Below are 15,951 nucleotides of genomic sequence, written 5' to 3'. Positions count from 1 at the left end.
ATTAGAATCTGCAAGCAAATGTCTTTGTTTTTATTTGTTCGTCCACATCACACAATTATTAAAACTGCGAAAAATTGTCCCGTCTGGACACTCCTTAAAGTTGAAGTTTTGTTATGTCCTCTTTATCACTCTCGCATATTGGAGCGATAGAGAGGCAGATAACGAAGTTTCAAGGTAGGCTCTCAGATTTCGATGTAATCTCTCCGTAAAATGGAGCTGCACAAGATTGACAGTGACATTGACATTTCATTTTTCACTTGCGGGAAATCGATGTAAAATAAAATTGCGATTGTACCTAAAATTAATAAATAAATACAAATAAAAAGGGCATTCAACGTTTCTATATTTAGTATAATCTAGTTTAATTAAAAATGTCGAACCATTGGCAACAAGGGCGAAAAAACAAATCTTGGGGAAACTTTAAAAAAACAAATACACATCCACCACATTTAAAAGGCAAAGCAATTGGATTATACTACAGAGATCAGGCGGCGAAAAGGAATGATGGGAAGAAGGAACGCAGGGAAGTAAGTTATTTATTCAGCATTGATACAACCGACCAGCCTTTTAGAATAACGCTTGACTGTTTCTCCATAGGGTGGTATTCCACCTGTCCAATTTCTTTGTCCAATATCATTGTCTTACTCTCTCATTAAGCAAAATGTGAGATGCAATAAAAATTGGATTGGTGGAATAACACCATTACAAACATAGACCCTAGTTTCTTCCTTGGAGATTGATATTATGAAAAATATTTTTACACAATTTATAATGTTAAATGTCCCTACTTTGCTTCTCACTTGGTAATTCATGCTCCAACAGTTTTATACATTGTCCTATATCACAACCTCATTTAAGTGTTACAAAATAATAGTAGAGATGATATACTTTAAATCGGCGTAATGTATAGTTATCAACATACTTCAGTATAATAATTCTAACTATGAAGCTAATTCTGAATAAAAGTGCGCTCATTTTACAGTAAATGTTTTACAATTTTAAACTCAAAGCGCCACTTGAAGATGTTGGTTTAGAATGTTGATATTTCACATTAAAACCTACCCCTTCACCCCTGAAAATTTCTCTGAAATTGTAGATCATTCATTGACAATACAGGAATAAAAAAAAGTAAAAGAAAAAGTTACGAGCTCCTCCCTAATAATTATACTTCTTTTATTTTAGATTCATATGGCCCTGAATATACCATCAGCTATCATGTATAGATTAGCCTCAGACATACAAGCTATAGAACAATTGGCTCAAAGACAAAATATAACTTTAAGGAAATCTGAAATGTATATAAAAGAAGAACCTATGTCTGACAGCAGTTTTGAGTCTGAAAAAATAGCAATAAAGTGTGAGGATAAAATAAAATATGAAAATGATAGTCAGGACCTTCCCATCTCTAATGCTGGGCCTGCTTCATCAAAAGAAAGTCCTTCAGAAGGTATTTTTAAAGCTCCCAAAATACCCGGTGTAAAACATCCTCCAGCAGAGTGTTCAGATTTCATCCCAGTGAAAACTGAACCAACTGAAGATTATGAAAGTTCCTCGGAAAGGACTCTACATTTGAGAGATCAGTCACATTATAAATATGGATACCAGGATATAATAACAGGCACATTCGATGAAAAGTTAGATGAAAACCTTGCTAAAGGCATCAATATTTGTGCTAAGACACAAGAAAACGATGACTTGAGTGTTGCTATGCATGAAGAATATAAGGACATGGTTACAAGAAACCAGTTCAAATCTATGATGGGTTTTCGTGAGAAACTACCAACATTCAAGAAGTCAGCAGAACTTCTAGAACTTGTCAAGAACAACCAGGTGGTTGTGATAAGTGGTGAAACTGGTTGTGGAAAGTCTACACAGGTAATAATTATCTGGTGCTTTATTTCATGCATGGTGTAAGATAATTTATTATAAATACATTATAATATAAATAATTTACACACAACACATTATTTAGCTAAGCTGTTTATTTCATGGCATGTTTGTTTCTCTTTCTGTTAATATTTAATTGAATAGAAATATAATTAATAGCTAGTCAAAACTCAGTACCTAAACTAAAATGCTGGGAAGCTATTTTTTTTTTCAGTCTTTCAAGCAAGTTTTGTCCCTGAAAAGCCACATATGTACAAAAGTTGCAGCCATTCAACCACAAAAAACAGCACATTTTTAAATTTTGTGCCTTAGTTTTTCTTGTGACAAAAATAGTTAGCCAGACTATATAACCATTCTCCCTTATTCAGGTGCCACAGATAATATTAGACGATGCCATACGCAAAAATCAGGGTGCCTACATTCACATATTAGTGACACAGCCTAGAAGAATAGCTGCTTCCTCATTAGCCAGCAGGGTTGCCCAGGAGAGAGCTGAAAGTCTGGGCAATTCCGTTGGGTATGCCGTGCGATTAGAAAAGTAAGATTTATTTTTATTTTACCACTATCCTAAATAGTTTCCTTAGTTTCAGTAGCCATATGCAGAAATTACCCTAAGTTGGTCGCCACATGCAAACAGTAGTGGTTGCCTAGCAACATATTTTGCTACATTTTTACAAATATAAATACCCAAGCATCAGATCCACCTATTATTTTTAGCGATATGTTCATCTTTACATAATATTTACGTCACCAAAAATGGCAGCAAATTTGAATAATGTAAAATAGAATAGAAAATATTAATTTGAGCTTAAAATTTTTACATAACTAAATTATTGATGATGATTACATGAAATAGTATCCCACCCAGCATAAGGGGTCATCCATTAATTACATCACACGTTTAGGGGGAGGGAGGGGGTCAAGAAAATGTGACATATTGTGACATGGGGGAGGGGGGAGACACAAATTTTGTGACGTCACTTTAACTTCATCAGTAACCGAAAATTTATTTAAATTATTTTATTTGCTGTACATTTAAAAAACAAGTTTTTAAAACGATAATCGTTTTTATTCGTTTAATTTTCTTTCCTAAGCAGTTTTGGGTTATGAAATTACTAATATTTATATCGTCAAAAATATTTTGATAAAATATTAATAAATTTAATAATACTTAGGTACTTACTTAATTCGATTTGGCGATTTCGTAGAAAAAATGTGACGTCACACTAGGGGGGGAGGGGTTTGTCAAATGTGACCAAGTGTGACAAGGAGGGGGGGAGGGGTCAAAAAACCTAGAAATTCGTGTGACGTAATTAATGGATGACCCCTAAATCCTGGGAAAATCAGACATAGACAGAAAAAGAAAGCTCGTTATTTTAATCTCTAGGGAAAGTATACAAGGAAATTTGTCAATCGAATTTGAATCAACGATATTAGAAAATAGAGTTGAATTTGTTTTGTTTTAAAATCGAACGAAACAAAATAAAAGAAACTGGCCATTTCATTCAGATTTAAATTTCATTGGAGGTAATTTGTACCAGTATTAGGACATTGAACCCCAAGAGGATAATTTTGATAATCATTGAATGTTGCGCCTTATTGGCCTTATCACCAGGCATTACAGACTATAATTTGGGAGTCTGATTTTCTTTTGTTTTTCAGAACAGATGCCAGACCGCGTGGGAGCATCATGTACGTGACTACTGGTATCCTCCTGGCCGACTTAGAAGTGAATCAGGGCTTAACCAACTACAGCCATATCATACTGGACGAGGCCCATGAGAGGGATTGCCATATGGACTTCTCTATGTGCATGTTAAAACTGGTAATTATATATTTAAATCTCATAAAATAATAAAACTAGTTGAAAGTTGAAAATTACTGAAATTAACTTTTCATACCGAAAACAAATACCTTTAGGTAGTATCTCAGAAGGAGTCTTAGTGAAAGAATCAAATGTTTGAACCTATTATCCACCAGACGGGTTAAGATGGCCGGCTCTTTATCACTTGTCACCATGTCTGTCACTTGCTAACAAGTATGTAAGTGCGAAAGTTACGCATGACATGACAGGTGATAAAAACGCGACCATACCACTGCAGGTTAGGTGAGGTTGCGTTACCTACTCCAATTACGTGAGACCTATTGTAAACACACCTGTTTAAAGAGTGAATATAATAAATACTTAATAGCAATATTTGTTAGCATCTCTAAAAGGTCTAATAAAATATTTGATTTAGTATAAGGCATCCAGATACTTAATAAAACAAGTAAAAAAACTCATCAGACATTTGATAATTATTTGCTTTACATAAAACTTCTCTCGCAGGTGCTCAAAAAACGCCACGACCTAAAGCTCATTCTAATGAGCGCGACCATCGATAGCGACCGACTTTCCGCCTACTTCGACGACTGCCCAACCATGCACATCGAGGGTCTGGCGTACCCCGTACAACCACTGTACTTGGAGGACGTTCTGGCCCTCACGCGGTACCAGCTACCTGCTGATAACAAGAGGAACTCTGGACCCGCTAAGCGGGGCCGAGGCGGACAGTGGAAGCAGATGAAAACGGAGAGGAATCAGATGGAGAGAGATGTGCAGTATAGAGCTGAAATCAGTATGTATATTTTGATATTGTAATGTTACATGTGTATAGAATTGATCTCTATTCGGATAATATTCAATTACAGTCAGCAGCGCCCAGCACTACTACTACTAGCGCTGGTGCAGTTAGCAGCAGCAGTTGCTAAGCGGGCGAGGTGTTCAAAATGATCTTGACGCGACTTTATTGTTAAGAGAATAAGAGCGCGTCAAGGTAATTTTGAACACCTCGCCCGCTTAGCAACTTCTGCTGCTGACTGTACCTCAAATCACCCAGCAATGCTGCCCCTTACTGTGAACGCATGCTCCCGTGCGTCATAAAGTTTCTGTTAGGATTTATTTTATTTTATTCTCTTTATTGAAAAAAAAATCACATACAGGCCAATAATATTTACAGGCAAAATTAACAAAATGATAATACATATACCTAGCCTATATCCTAAGACAATTCCCACTAGGAGGCTTATGTTGTGGTCTAAAATGGAATCTAGTTCGCGCGAATAAAATGGACACTCATTTGCTGCCTGCTACCATCTCTATGCCGCTAATAAAGTGCACGCTCGCTATATTTTGGATATTATTTACTGGTCTGCAAGAAAATTTATGTTTCGGTTAGCAAAAGTCTAACCTAACTCTTGCCGACTATCAGATTTTTTTCTGACCAAACAATTTTTTTTTTTGCCCCCAATTTAATTACTTCCTTTTTATTTTAGGTCCGTGGCTGGAGAGTATAAAGAGTAAAATAGACAGAAACGTCTACGTCTCACTCCAAGACTCAAGAATCGAAGATCTAAACATCGATTTAATAATAGCTCTTCTAAGCCACATATCGAAAGGCCCGCCTGGCGCTGTACTAGTATTTCTACCCGGCATCGGTGATATATCCAAGCTTGTAAAATTGATGAACGAGAGTGGAATGTTCCCTAGTTCAATGTTCGAGATATATCCGTTACACTCGAAGCTGCCCACACTAGACCAGAACAAGATATTCTTAAGGCCACCTCAGAATATCAGGAAGATAATTATAGCTACGAACATAGCAGAGACCTCTATAACTATAGATGATATTGTGTATGTTGTGGATTGCGGCAGAATCAAGATGACGGGATTGAATGTGGAAACAAATGTTTCGACGCTTAACACGGACTTTGAATCCAAAGCTAACTTGATGCAAAGGTAAGATGGCAGCAAACACCCAAATGAACTATGTTAGACCTTACGTGGTTGAAATAAGGTTTAAGAATGGTTACTTACAATTCGACAATGGTGACTACTAAAAGTTGATGACATGATCTCTTGTAGTCTGTAATTTCCCTGTTGCATCCTAAAGCGACCGAAAACGTAACCCTTTTGCGAAGGTACAGTCGCCGTTACTCCTTTCCTTTGTAATACGGAGAAAAATGTAAACATATCTTTGACGTCGACTGTACTAGTTTTTAATACGACTAGGTACCATGTAGCTTTCCAACCTAAACAGAAACCTAGGTCTTGATGGAATTGGAGAACTCCCATTAAAGAGTTCCTGGTGAATCTTAAATGTTACCTATTTTGTACGTAATGTACTAGAAACGTTTTGATCCTACTAAACCATAATTCGCCGATTTAAAGATCGCACTACTACTAGTAGTTAAACAATCTGATAAAATATTATTTTCAGACGCGGCCGCGCCGGCCGTTGCCAACCAGGCATCGCCTACCACCTCCTAACCTCGTACCGCGCACAAACCATCGCAGACAGACTGCTACCAGAGTTACAGCGCAGCAACTTGCTGGAACCAGTGCTGCAGGTTAAGAAGTTGCGTTTGGGAAACGCGCAGGACGCGTTTAAACTTGTTCCCGGTCCGCCTGCGGAGGTCACTGTGGATAAAGCAGTCAGGCATTTGCAACAGTAAGTCAAATTTGTGGTATGCCACAAACAACATAGATTCATGGTCTAGTAACCAACCAACCATCCAAGGAATGAAATGCAATTGCAGTCGAGGTAGTCTGGCCAGTGGGGAGACACTCATGACTTCGGGTAAACTCGGCTCCGTTCGGCTTAGCATTACTCCGAGCAATTATTAGGGTTGTCAACTTCACGTCCTTTTGCGTGCACGACCACAGATAAGATAATGACTTGAATTTAGACAACCCTAAATAGCCGAAAGGGATAGTGCCAATGACTTGAATTTAGACAACCCTAAATAGCCGAAAGGGATAGTGCCATACATTAGAAAGGGATAGCATAATTCGTCCCTAAATCGCTGTCAAACTTCATAGTACTCATAGTCCGGGTTACACTGATCTACCTGGCCGCGTAGCCAACACGCCAATAGCTTACGCTCCGTAGCGATCGAAACGCAACTGTCACTGTCGCACTAATATGGAAAAATGATAGAGAGACACAAAGACGTTTCGTTTTCGAAGCGATAGCGATTGTCAGCTTGGCTAGGCCGGGTGAATCGGTTCGCAAAGGCTAATAATGAGTCCTATTTTCAGGTTAGGCGCCCTAGACGGAGAGGAACGCCTGACCCCCCTAGGCTGGCACTTGGCTCGTCTGCCCGTGCACCCGGCGGCCGGCAAGCTGCTGCTATTCGGCGCGCTGTTCGGCTGCGTCGATCGCGCCGCCTCCGTCGCCGCCGTGTGGGGCTTCAAGGACCCCTTCATCCTCGTCATCGGTAAGGACCAACGCACTAGAATAACTATAGAAATCTGACTAAACCTAGAAAATAACCCCACGTGGGTATATTACGCCGCGAGCGACTCAACTGTACAACGCGCCTTGCGCCAGCGCGCTTGACAACGCCAAATATAAAGCAGTGCAAGGGGTAAATATATACACCCTAATTTAAAACAAAATACAAGTCTCAAATATATCATTTATGTTCATGGCTCAGTTTTCGGGGGCAAAAACGGGTACGTTTTGAAGGTAACGTCAGAAGATAGGTACCTACGTCTAAATTTCTACGCTGATTTTACTGTGATTTAATGGTCAGTTTGTATTTGAGCTGAATTATTCTAACGCCTTTATTTCTGTGTACAAATTTAGATGATAGTCCCACTATATTGGTAAATAATGATTATATTAATTGTTTAAGGCAAGCAGCAAGAAGTAGACGATGCAAAGCGCAGCCTAGCTCTAGGCGAACCAAGCGATCACGTCGCCATATCCGAGGCTATCATACAATGGGAAAACCTAGACCGTAGAGGGAAAAGCGAGTTCGCCTACGACTATTTCCTATCCTACAACACATTGCAACTGTTGTCGGAAATGAAACAGCAGCTCTGTGAGAACCTCAGGCAAATGGGGTTCTTGACTGCGAGCAATATTCGTGGGGCTTGGGAGAATCGGAATAAGGATAATCTGTGTGTGTTCAAGGCGATTGTGGCTGCGGCGCTGTATCCGAATATTGGTATGGTCAGGTAAGGTTATTTTAGTAATATTTATTTCGTTTTTAGATAGTTAAATAATAATAATTATGTGTTGATTTAAACCAGTCGGACTGACTCATGTTTTTTACTATGACCACTATTAGTTTCCGTAAAAAACGAACTCCGTATTTTGACAGATTTTCATTGGGTTCGATTTCCAGATAGGTATGTGTAAGGATAAGGACTTCAGTTTATATTATTTTAAAAAATGTACTTTCTTTCCTACTTAACTTGATTTAAAATTTAGCAGTCGCTTTTGGAGAAGGAAAATTTCGGGAGGAAACCTGTATACAGTTTGAAGAAACTTAAACGTCTAAGGGTGAAGTCCCTAATCTGAATTTGGTTGGCTTGGGCCTTGTACCCAGCAGTGGGACGTATAGGAACTACACAAAATGATGATACCTGATGAGACAGTGAGTCGTCATAAGATACTCAACTTTAATTCAGAAAATGAAGACAATTACGAGTAATCAGGTTACATGTAAGATTCGTTAGATTCAAATTGTGCTTTATTACAGATGGACAAACTCTCGAAACCCCCGCAAACAACAAAAAATCAGAGTCTCAACGCCGGAAGACGGGAAAATCCAAGTACATCCAAGCAGCGTCATGAGTTCCAATTTCAAAGCTGGTGTCGGTCCTCTATGCGACAAGCCCGGCGCCAACTGGCTGGTGTACTGGCTGAAGCAGAAGTCATCCGCTTTGTTTCTGTTTGATGTCACGCTCGTGTACACTCTGCCTTTGTTGTTCTTTGGGGAACTAGTCGTGACCAAAGGTTAGTGTATAAGATAAATGTAGATCATGTGTAGGAGTTCCCGACACCTGAGTAGCGTCATGCGTTCCAATTTCAAAGCTGGTGTAGGTCCTCTATGCGACAAGCCCGGCGCCAACTGGCTGGTGTACTGGCTGAAGCAGAAGTCATCCGCTTTGTTCCTGTTTGATGTCACGCTCGTGTACACTCTGCCTTTGTTGTTCTTTGGGGAGCTGGTTGTGACCAAAGGTTAGTGTATAAGATAAATGTAGATCATGTGTAGGAGTTCCCGACACCCGAGTAGCGTCATGCGTTCCAAATTCAAACTCAACCGTAAAGGCCCTGAGTAAAGAGCCTCTGTGCGAAAAGCCGAGCGCCAACTGGCTGGTGTACTGGCTGAAGCAGAAGTCATCCGCTTTGTTCCTGTTTGATGTCACGCTGGTGTACACTCTACCCTTGTTGTTCTTTGGGGAGCTGGTTGTGACGAAAGGTTAGTGTATAAAATAAGTGTAGATCGTGTGTAGAAGTTCCCGAAACCCGAGCAGCGTTATGAGTTCCAATTTCAAAGCTGGTGTAGGTCCTCTATGCGACAAGCCCGGCGCCAACTGGCTGGTGTACTGGCTGAAGCAGAAGTCATCCGCTTTGTTCCTGTTCCATGTCACGCTTTTAGTGTATAAGATAAGCGTAAATCGTGTGTAGAAGTTCCCGACACCCGAGTAGCGTCATGCGTTCCAAATTCAAACTCAACCGTAAAGGGCCTCTGTGCGAAAAGCCTAGCGCCAACTGGCTGGTGTACTGGCTGAAGCAGAAGTCGTCTGCTTTGTTCTTGTTTGATGTCACACTGGTGTACACTCTGCCTTTTCTCTTTCTGGTAAAAGTTTTTTTTTTATTGAGAAAACCTCTTTCAATACTTTGGAAATGCTAGAATAGTTATTTGTTTTACAAGGAGCCAAAGTTGTTGTTTAACCTCTCATGCTAATATTGATACCCGAGCAAGCGAAAGATTCCAAAATTTAACCAATAATGCTCGATAAGTGGAAACAGCGTTGTGTTGAAGTCACGAGGTTTAACCAAATATTGCCCCCGACCCGAGAAAAACTTATTTTATTAATTTGCCACACATGTTGATAAAATACAACTTTCTCATCAGTTTTTGAACAATCAAGAGAGCCTTTACCAGCTGGTGTGGTGAAAAGCCTACTTTAGGTCTGATAATCTGGTCAAATGAAAATTTTGGATGTTATAGGAGTGACTCATTTCACGTTTGTGTTGCTAAGTAAAAGACAAATTAATAAGGCTCTATAACTTTCAGTTGAAGACTCTCCTGACGAGTGCTACATGTCAGTGTCCACTGTGAAGGTCCGCTGCCAGAAAGAGACAGCAGATGTGCTCTTCAAGCTTCGGTCCTTGTTGGACCAGGTGTTGGCCTCCATGGTGACAGAGACCAGTGAGAGGTCCACGAGGCACAGTCAGTTTGACGAATTAGTTTTCAAGTAAGCAATTACATTTTTTTTATCTTATACCTTTAAATAGTTTAAATGAGCAACTCTTGTATATTTATTTATTTATATGTATAGGTATATTACATATTTCGGGGATCTCGGAAACCGCTCTAACGATTTCGATGGAATTTGCTTTATGGAGGTTTTCGGGGGTGAAAAATCGATCTAGCTAGGTTTTAACCCGGGGAAAACACGCATTTTTTAGTTTTTATATGTATTCCGAGCAAAGCTCGGTTTAGGCTTTTAGGTATTAAAGGTAGGATTACTATCAGCCGTATGTATGTTTATATGGTACAGTCGCCATCAGATATATTGGAGCGGATAAACTCATCAAAAATATCTTAGCAAGCACTTTAACGTCTTGATAATAAAGGCTTTGTTCAGATATTTGTGAACTCTAAATTTTTCGTATTTAACAAAAGTTTTATTTTCAGGGCTGTGATAGATGTGATGACTGCGGAAGACGAGAGATCGGAATACATGGACTATGAGTCGGACTCTGGATCTGATAGCAGTTACCATAACAGACGTTATAACCATTACTATTAGATTTGTATTCGCATGAACAATCATGCATAAATAAATGCGTTTTATGACATTTCTATTTTATTTGAATCCATTCGAAATTCTATTTTTCAACTGGCAACCCCAAGTTTATAAATGTCATATAGACAGATCATTTGGTAAACAAATGATAAGAAGTAATTGGAAGTAATCAAGCGCAGGCGTAGAGGTTAGATTTAGATAAAAACTATTTTTAGTTATAAAAATACTGTAACTAACCAGTTATTTACAGTTGTATTGCTACCTAATTTAGAATAATGTTCGCCACAATAGAGGTAAGATAACTATTTCGGTAATAATGTTAATTTAAACACTTTCTGTTTAGTTTAGGAGTCTTAATTTTCTGTATGTTTATTTTAGAGGAGTATTGTATCATCTTGCCGGCTTCTTCACCGAAGTATCCATAGTCAATATCTAATAACAAATGAGGCTAATGGTACAAGAGAAATAACACTCAACCATGAGAAATCAAAGTGAGTAGAAATCATTTTGTTAATAAACTCACAAACTTATTAAGGTTCCTGTAAGGGTCTCCATAGAAAGAGGTACAAAATGCGGTCCCAAGTGTATCAAAATAGATATCTAACAGTACTTGCGGTTGTTTTCGACTGTTAGACGATCCATTTTACTATTATTCTATAAATATTAACTGTTTTCTTTTTTTTTTTGATACTTCAAGTATCAAAATTTGTCAAAAGAAATTGTAACAAGCATGTTACACTAATGGTAATGAATCGTCTTGCAATACTTAGATTTTCTCTTGATTTCTGTTTAGAAATTCTTTATCTTTGGACATGATGAACCACCTCATAGAAGCGATCAATTTAAATAAGGATGATACCTCACTGAGGGCTATTGTTTTGTCTGCCAAAGGCAACGTGTTCTCTGCTGGACACAACCTGAAGGAATTAGTAAGTAAAATCACTTAATTCATTTATTACCTTTACTTTTGTTGTTACAAACCATCTTGCTATTGACTAATAATATAGTCCCATAACCTGATGGAAATCGACAACAGTTGGCAAAAATTACTCACAGTAAATTCCAAAAAAAGTAAGACAATGTTGCCACTTTTTACTGGCGCATCTTGTATTTATGTAAAAATAAGTAAATAAAAGTACTATTTTAAATTGTAGGAGTAAAATTACCAATAAATAAATTATCTTAGCGTGTTTATTTATAAAAAGGCATTTACTATTTTACAAACAAATTATTGCTGTGGTAACATTGTCTTACTTTTTTTTTTAATTTAATTACGGTTTTCAGTTTAGAAGTGTGATTTATTATTCTTCCCTTGGGATACCTCTGTTAGGCAATGCAGAAAATAAAATAAGTTTTTATTTTTATTTTAGCAATCAAGCACTGGTATTGATCAACATAAATTAGTGTTCCAAAGAGCATCAGAGTTAATGAAGTCGATTATTCGAAGTACAGTTCCTGTTATAGCGAAGGTATGCATTAATTAAGATTACCATTCACTAAAATAATACCTAACTTCAGAAAAATGCAACAAACGAAAATGGACTTTATTCCACTCTCAAAGAGTTCAAATTTTAGGTGAATGGTTTTGCGGCTGCGGCGGGATGCCAGTTGGTGGCGACCTGTGATATGATTGTATGTTCAGACACTAGCAAGTTCTCTACCCCTGGGTAAGCCTTTTTGCCTCTAAAACAACTTTACGCAATTTCAAAAAGCCGTACGGCGTACGATTTGTTCTGTGGACTTTAAGTATGAAACAAATATATGAGAGGTTACTTGAGGCCTATTTATCTCAATCGTGTAAATGTGGTAGGTATTTAAAGTCTTTAAAAGAAGTGATTTTTTTCGTACCACCTGAAATTATTTTCTTTAAGGGCCCCCCCACATCTGGCGTCTTTCGAGCGTCGGCGTCTACAATTCTATGGCCGACGTCGACGCAACGTCGACGCAGCGTCGACGCAACTGCGCAGCGACGTCATTTTCCATAGCGCTGGACCGACGCCGACAGACGCCGACGCTCGAAAGACGCCAGATGTGGGGGGGCCCTAATACGTAATCACATGCAATACAATACTCTTTATTTTTCACCAATAATGTAACAATAGGATTGGCAGACGAAAGGTTAATACTCTTAGAAGCGACACCTAGAAATCATAGAGTGGCGAAACACAAAAAATACAATAATATAGGTAATGGGTACACAAAATTTAAATATAATTCAATTTCAGCGCCAACTTCGGGATATTCTGCTCGACCCCAGGGATAGCCGTTGGTAGATGTGTGCCAAAGTCTAGGGCTATGTATATGCTTTTAACGGGTATGTTCCTTATACATATTTTATATAGTACCTATTTACTAAGAAAAACTGAATAATTTCGTGGCAACCGCAGGGCATCACAATACCACGGGCATTTCGAACGCTGAATTTTTATTACGTCAACACTCAACACGTACCTATAGGTACCTATCTCACTAAACGTGACTAAACGTACGAAAATGAACGCGAGGACGAGGTGAGTCACCGTGGAAGTGAGAAAAAGGAACCTCTGGCTTCCTATTTTTATTTTATAGACTCCACTTTTTCAAATTGTTCCTGATAGAACCGACCGCGCTCGCATTGATCTGATCAACCTACCCGCGTTGACGACGCGTATCTACAGGGCTATACCCGCGAAAATCGAAGTTCGCAAATTGCGGGCATTTTTCTCTATCACTCTAATTACGCCTTCATTGGAGTAAAAGAGAAAGATCGCCGCAATTTGCGAATTTCGGTTTTCGCGGTACCCCTCAGAAAACATTAGGTACCATAAACCTCACTTTCTCAAAACAGGCGTGGCGGGCGTGGCTCACTCCGCGATTTCGTCACTTTGCTACAGGTATTAGCACAGAATAAATAATAATACTTAGTACAGAAGACTCACTCTCTAACAAAACGCGTCTGTTACGATCAGCACAGATGTGGCCGCTAGGTGGCGACAGCGCCACGCGCGGCTTATGGCAAACCCCAAAATTGGGGCCGAACGGATGTACTTTTAGCTGCCTGTAGCAAAGCGACGAAATCGCGGAGTGAGACACGCCTGGTATTAGCTAAAAGTACATCCGTTCCACACCAATTTTGGTGGCTAGTCATAATGGCTCCTCTACACGATGGGCCAGCGCCGGCCACTCCAAGGGACGCAGCCATGCGGTAGAATGAGATAGCAATCTCACTTGCTCCCTCTAACGCATAAATGCGTCCCTTAGAGTGGCCGGCGCTGGCCCATCGTGTAAAGGAGCCATAAGCCACGCGTGGCGCTGTCGCCACCTAGCGGCCATATCTGATCGTAACAGACGCGTTTTGTTAGAGAGTGAGTCTTCTGTACCTAGTACTTATTTATTCTGGGTCAAAGTCAAAAATCACTTACCGGAATACCTTGTTCCAGGTTTGCCCTTAACGGCACAAGAAGCCTACGACAGTGGACTCGTCACCAAAGTGGTTCCAGCTGGTCAACTAGACGAAGAAGTCGACAAAATAGTCGAAAGCATCAAACACAAAAGCAGACGCGTCATCGCACTTGGGAAAGAGTTCTATTATAAGCAAATTGATATGAAATTGCTTGATGCTTACGGTTTAGGAGAACAGATAATGGTGGAGAATATAAACATGGACGATGGACAGGAGGGGATTAAGAGCTTTGTTGAAAAACGTAAAGCCAGTTGGCATCACAAGTAACGGGGATTTTTTTATATCTCTATAGTTCTATTATAAGCAAATTGATATGAAATTGCTTGATGCTTACGGTTTAGGTGAACAGATAATGGTGGAGAATATAAACATGGACGATGGACAGGAGGGGATTAAGAGCTTTGTGGAAAAACGTAAAGCCAGTTGGCATCACAAGTAACGGGGATTTTTTTATACCTACCATAGCAACCGGTGATCTGTGAAATATGAATGCCTAACAGTCCTATCACAGAAGAGAAACATCCATTGTTTTTGTAAAGTAGGTACTATTTTTTTTATTGTCGCTTTTGCTGGTCTTACCAGGGTAAATTTAAAAATAAATTGTGATACGGACAAAATTGATGTTTTATTATTATATTATATACAAGATAGTTTTGTATGATATTAAACTTCTACTCGCTCTAATATTTTGTATTACTTCATGAGATATTTTTAATCATCTAGCTCCGATATATTATATGATTGACGATTGTAGGTACGTTGATTTTATTGTTAATGGACTGAACTTGTGCAGATCATTTTGGAACTGCAACTATTTTTTTTTATTTAGAACACAAACGGATTTGTAGTACAATGTAGTGTACTTAAAATACTTAAGAAAACAGACGTGGAGGTTCATTATTAAGTAAAAAATGTTAACATAAACACAGAATAAATAATAGTACTAGGTACAGAAGACTCACTCTCTAACAAAACGCGTCTGTCACGATCAGCACAGATATGGCCGCTAGGTGGCGACAGCGCCTCGCGCGGCTTATGGCAAACCCCAAAATTGGGGTCGAACGGATGCACTTTTAGCTACCTGTAGCAAAGCGACGAAATCGCGGAGTGAGTCACGCCTGACATAAATAATAACCGCAGAATGATAATGAAAACATGAGCCATACCTACTTAAATAAACTATTAATAAATAAATAAATAATATTGCTGCTGTTTATACAAAGGCTACCATTTCACAAAGACATCAAATAAATAGTAATAAATCCACGTATAAACACAAGTTGCTTGAACTTGAGACTTTCAAGGCCTATATTGTAAAGGAACAAAAACAAAACTCTTTACAAAAAAACTTGTTTTCAAAGAACGAACCCAAAAAGAGAATCCGTTTAACTGCATCGTCGACGGTACAATAATACACTTGTCTTTGTGAGTCACACTGAGTTTCGCTGTTGTTTCATCATGCAGTAACCTGCCAACTACTAACATAAGGTGATTTGAATCACAAAATATCGTCATTATTGCGATGTAGTTTCATCATTCGAACTACGTGGCGGTTCCAACTCACCCTATGAGTCTACCAATCGTCAAATTTAAATTGTTTAGTGAGCACTCTCGTTCTCATCGCGTTTGGTAGAACATGTTTATTTGCATAGATTAAGAACGGGACGTGCATACATATACTGATTATAGTAGGAGTATGCATGTGTAGGTACCTACAGGCTGTTGGTGAAAGACTTGAAAGTCAGTTTCGCGTTTAGGTATTGGGAGTATATATTAGAGTTCGGGCGTTTGTCACTCGATAATTTTCATG

General features: G+C 38.9%; 2 protein-coding genes across 2 annotated transcripts; both read left to right on the top strand.

The window, feature by feature from the left end:
• Nucleotides 1-262: 262 nt before the first annotated feature.
• Nucleotides 263-10,751, top strand: LOC134672463 (ATP-dependent DNA/RNA helicase DHX36-like). The gene is made up of 12 exons (XM_063530385.1): nucleotides 263-527; nucleotides 1,183-1,875; nucleotides 2,256-2,425; nucleotides 3,550-3,712; nucleotides 4,217-4,505; nucleotides 5,203-5,665; nucleotides 6,147-6,377; nucleotides 6,968-7,146; nucleotides 7,567-7,891; nucleotides 8,419-8,675; nucleotides 9,964-10,144; nucleotides 10,588-10,751. The coding sequence occupies exons 1-12, from the start codon at nucleotides 372-374 to the stop codon at nucleotides 10,700-10,702; spliced, it is 3,222 nt and encodes a 1,073-aa protein (XP_063386455.1). The 5' UTR covers nucleotides 263-371; the 3' UTR covers nucleotides 10,703-10,751.
• A 115-nt stretch (nucleotides 10,752-10,866) lies between these two features.
• LOC134672721 (enoyl-CoA hydratase domain-containing protein 3, mitochondrial) lies at nucleotides 10,867-14,687 on the top strand. Its single transcript, XM_063530668.1, has 7 exons — nucleotides 10,867-10,992; nucleotides 11,078-11,190; nucleotides 11,493-11,628; nucleotides 12,070-12,168; nucleotides 12,275-12,366; nucleotides 12,925-13,013; nucleotides 14,119-14,687. The coding sequence occupies exons 1-7, from the start codon at nucleotides 10,975-10,977 to the stop codon at nucleotides 14,406-14,408; spliced, it is 837 nt and encodes a 278-aa protein (XP_063386738.1). The 5' UTR covers nucleotides 10,867-10,974; the 3' UTR covers nucleotides 14,409-14,687.
• The last annotated feature ends 1,264 nt before the right edge of the window (nucleotides 14,688-15,951 follow it).

Source organism: Cydia fagiglandana, chromosome 17 (assembly GCF_963556715.1).
Source record: "Cydia fagiglandana chromosome 17, ilCydFagi1.1, whole genome shotgun sequence".
Lineage (NCBI taxonomy): Eukaryota > Metazoa > Arthropoda > Insecta > Lepidoptera > Tortricidae > Cydia > Cydia fagiglandana.
The sequence above is the reverse complement of the archived record's forward strand: the minus strand, read 5'-3'. Positions and strand labels throughout refer to the sequence as shown.

Excerpts from the sequence above, each read along its gene's own strand:
- LOC134672463 (XM_063530385.1), top strand. The coding sequence starts at position 372 with ATGTCGAACCATTGGCAACAAGGGCGAAAAAACAAATCTTGGGGAAAC. Across the intron at positions 1,876-2,255 it reads GTTGTGGAAAGTCTACACAG|GTGCCACAGATAATATTAGA; the intron begins GTAATAATTATC and ends TCCCTTATTCAG. Across the intron at positions 4,506-5,202 it reads GCAGTATAGAGCTGAAATCA|GTCCGTGGCTGGAGAGTATA; the intron begins GTATGTATATTT and ends TTTTTATTTTAG.
- LOC134672721 (XM_063530668.1), top strand. Across the intron at positions 11,629-12,069 it reads GACACAACCTGAAGGAATTA|CAATCAAGCACTGGTATTGA; the intron begins GTAAGTAAAATC and ends TTTTTATTTTAG. Across the intron at positions 12,169-12,274 it reads CAGTTCCTGTTATAGCGAAG|GTGAATGGTTTTGCGGCTGC; the intron begins GTATGCATTAAT and ends TTCAAATTTTAG.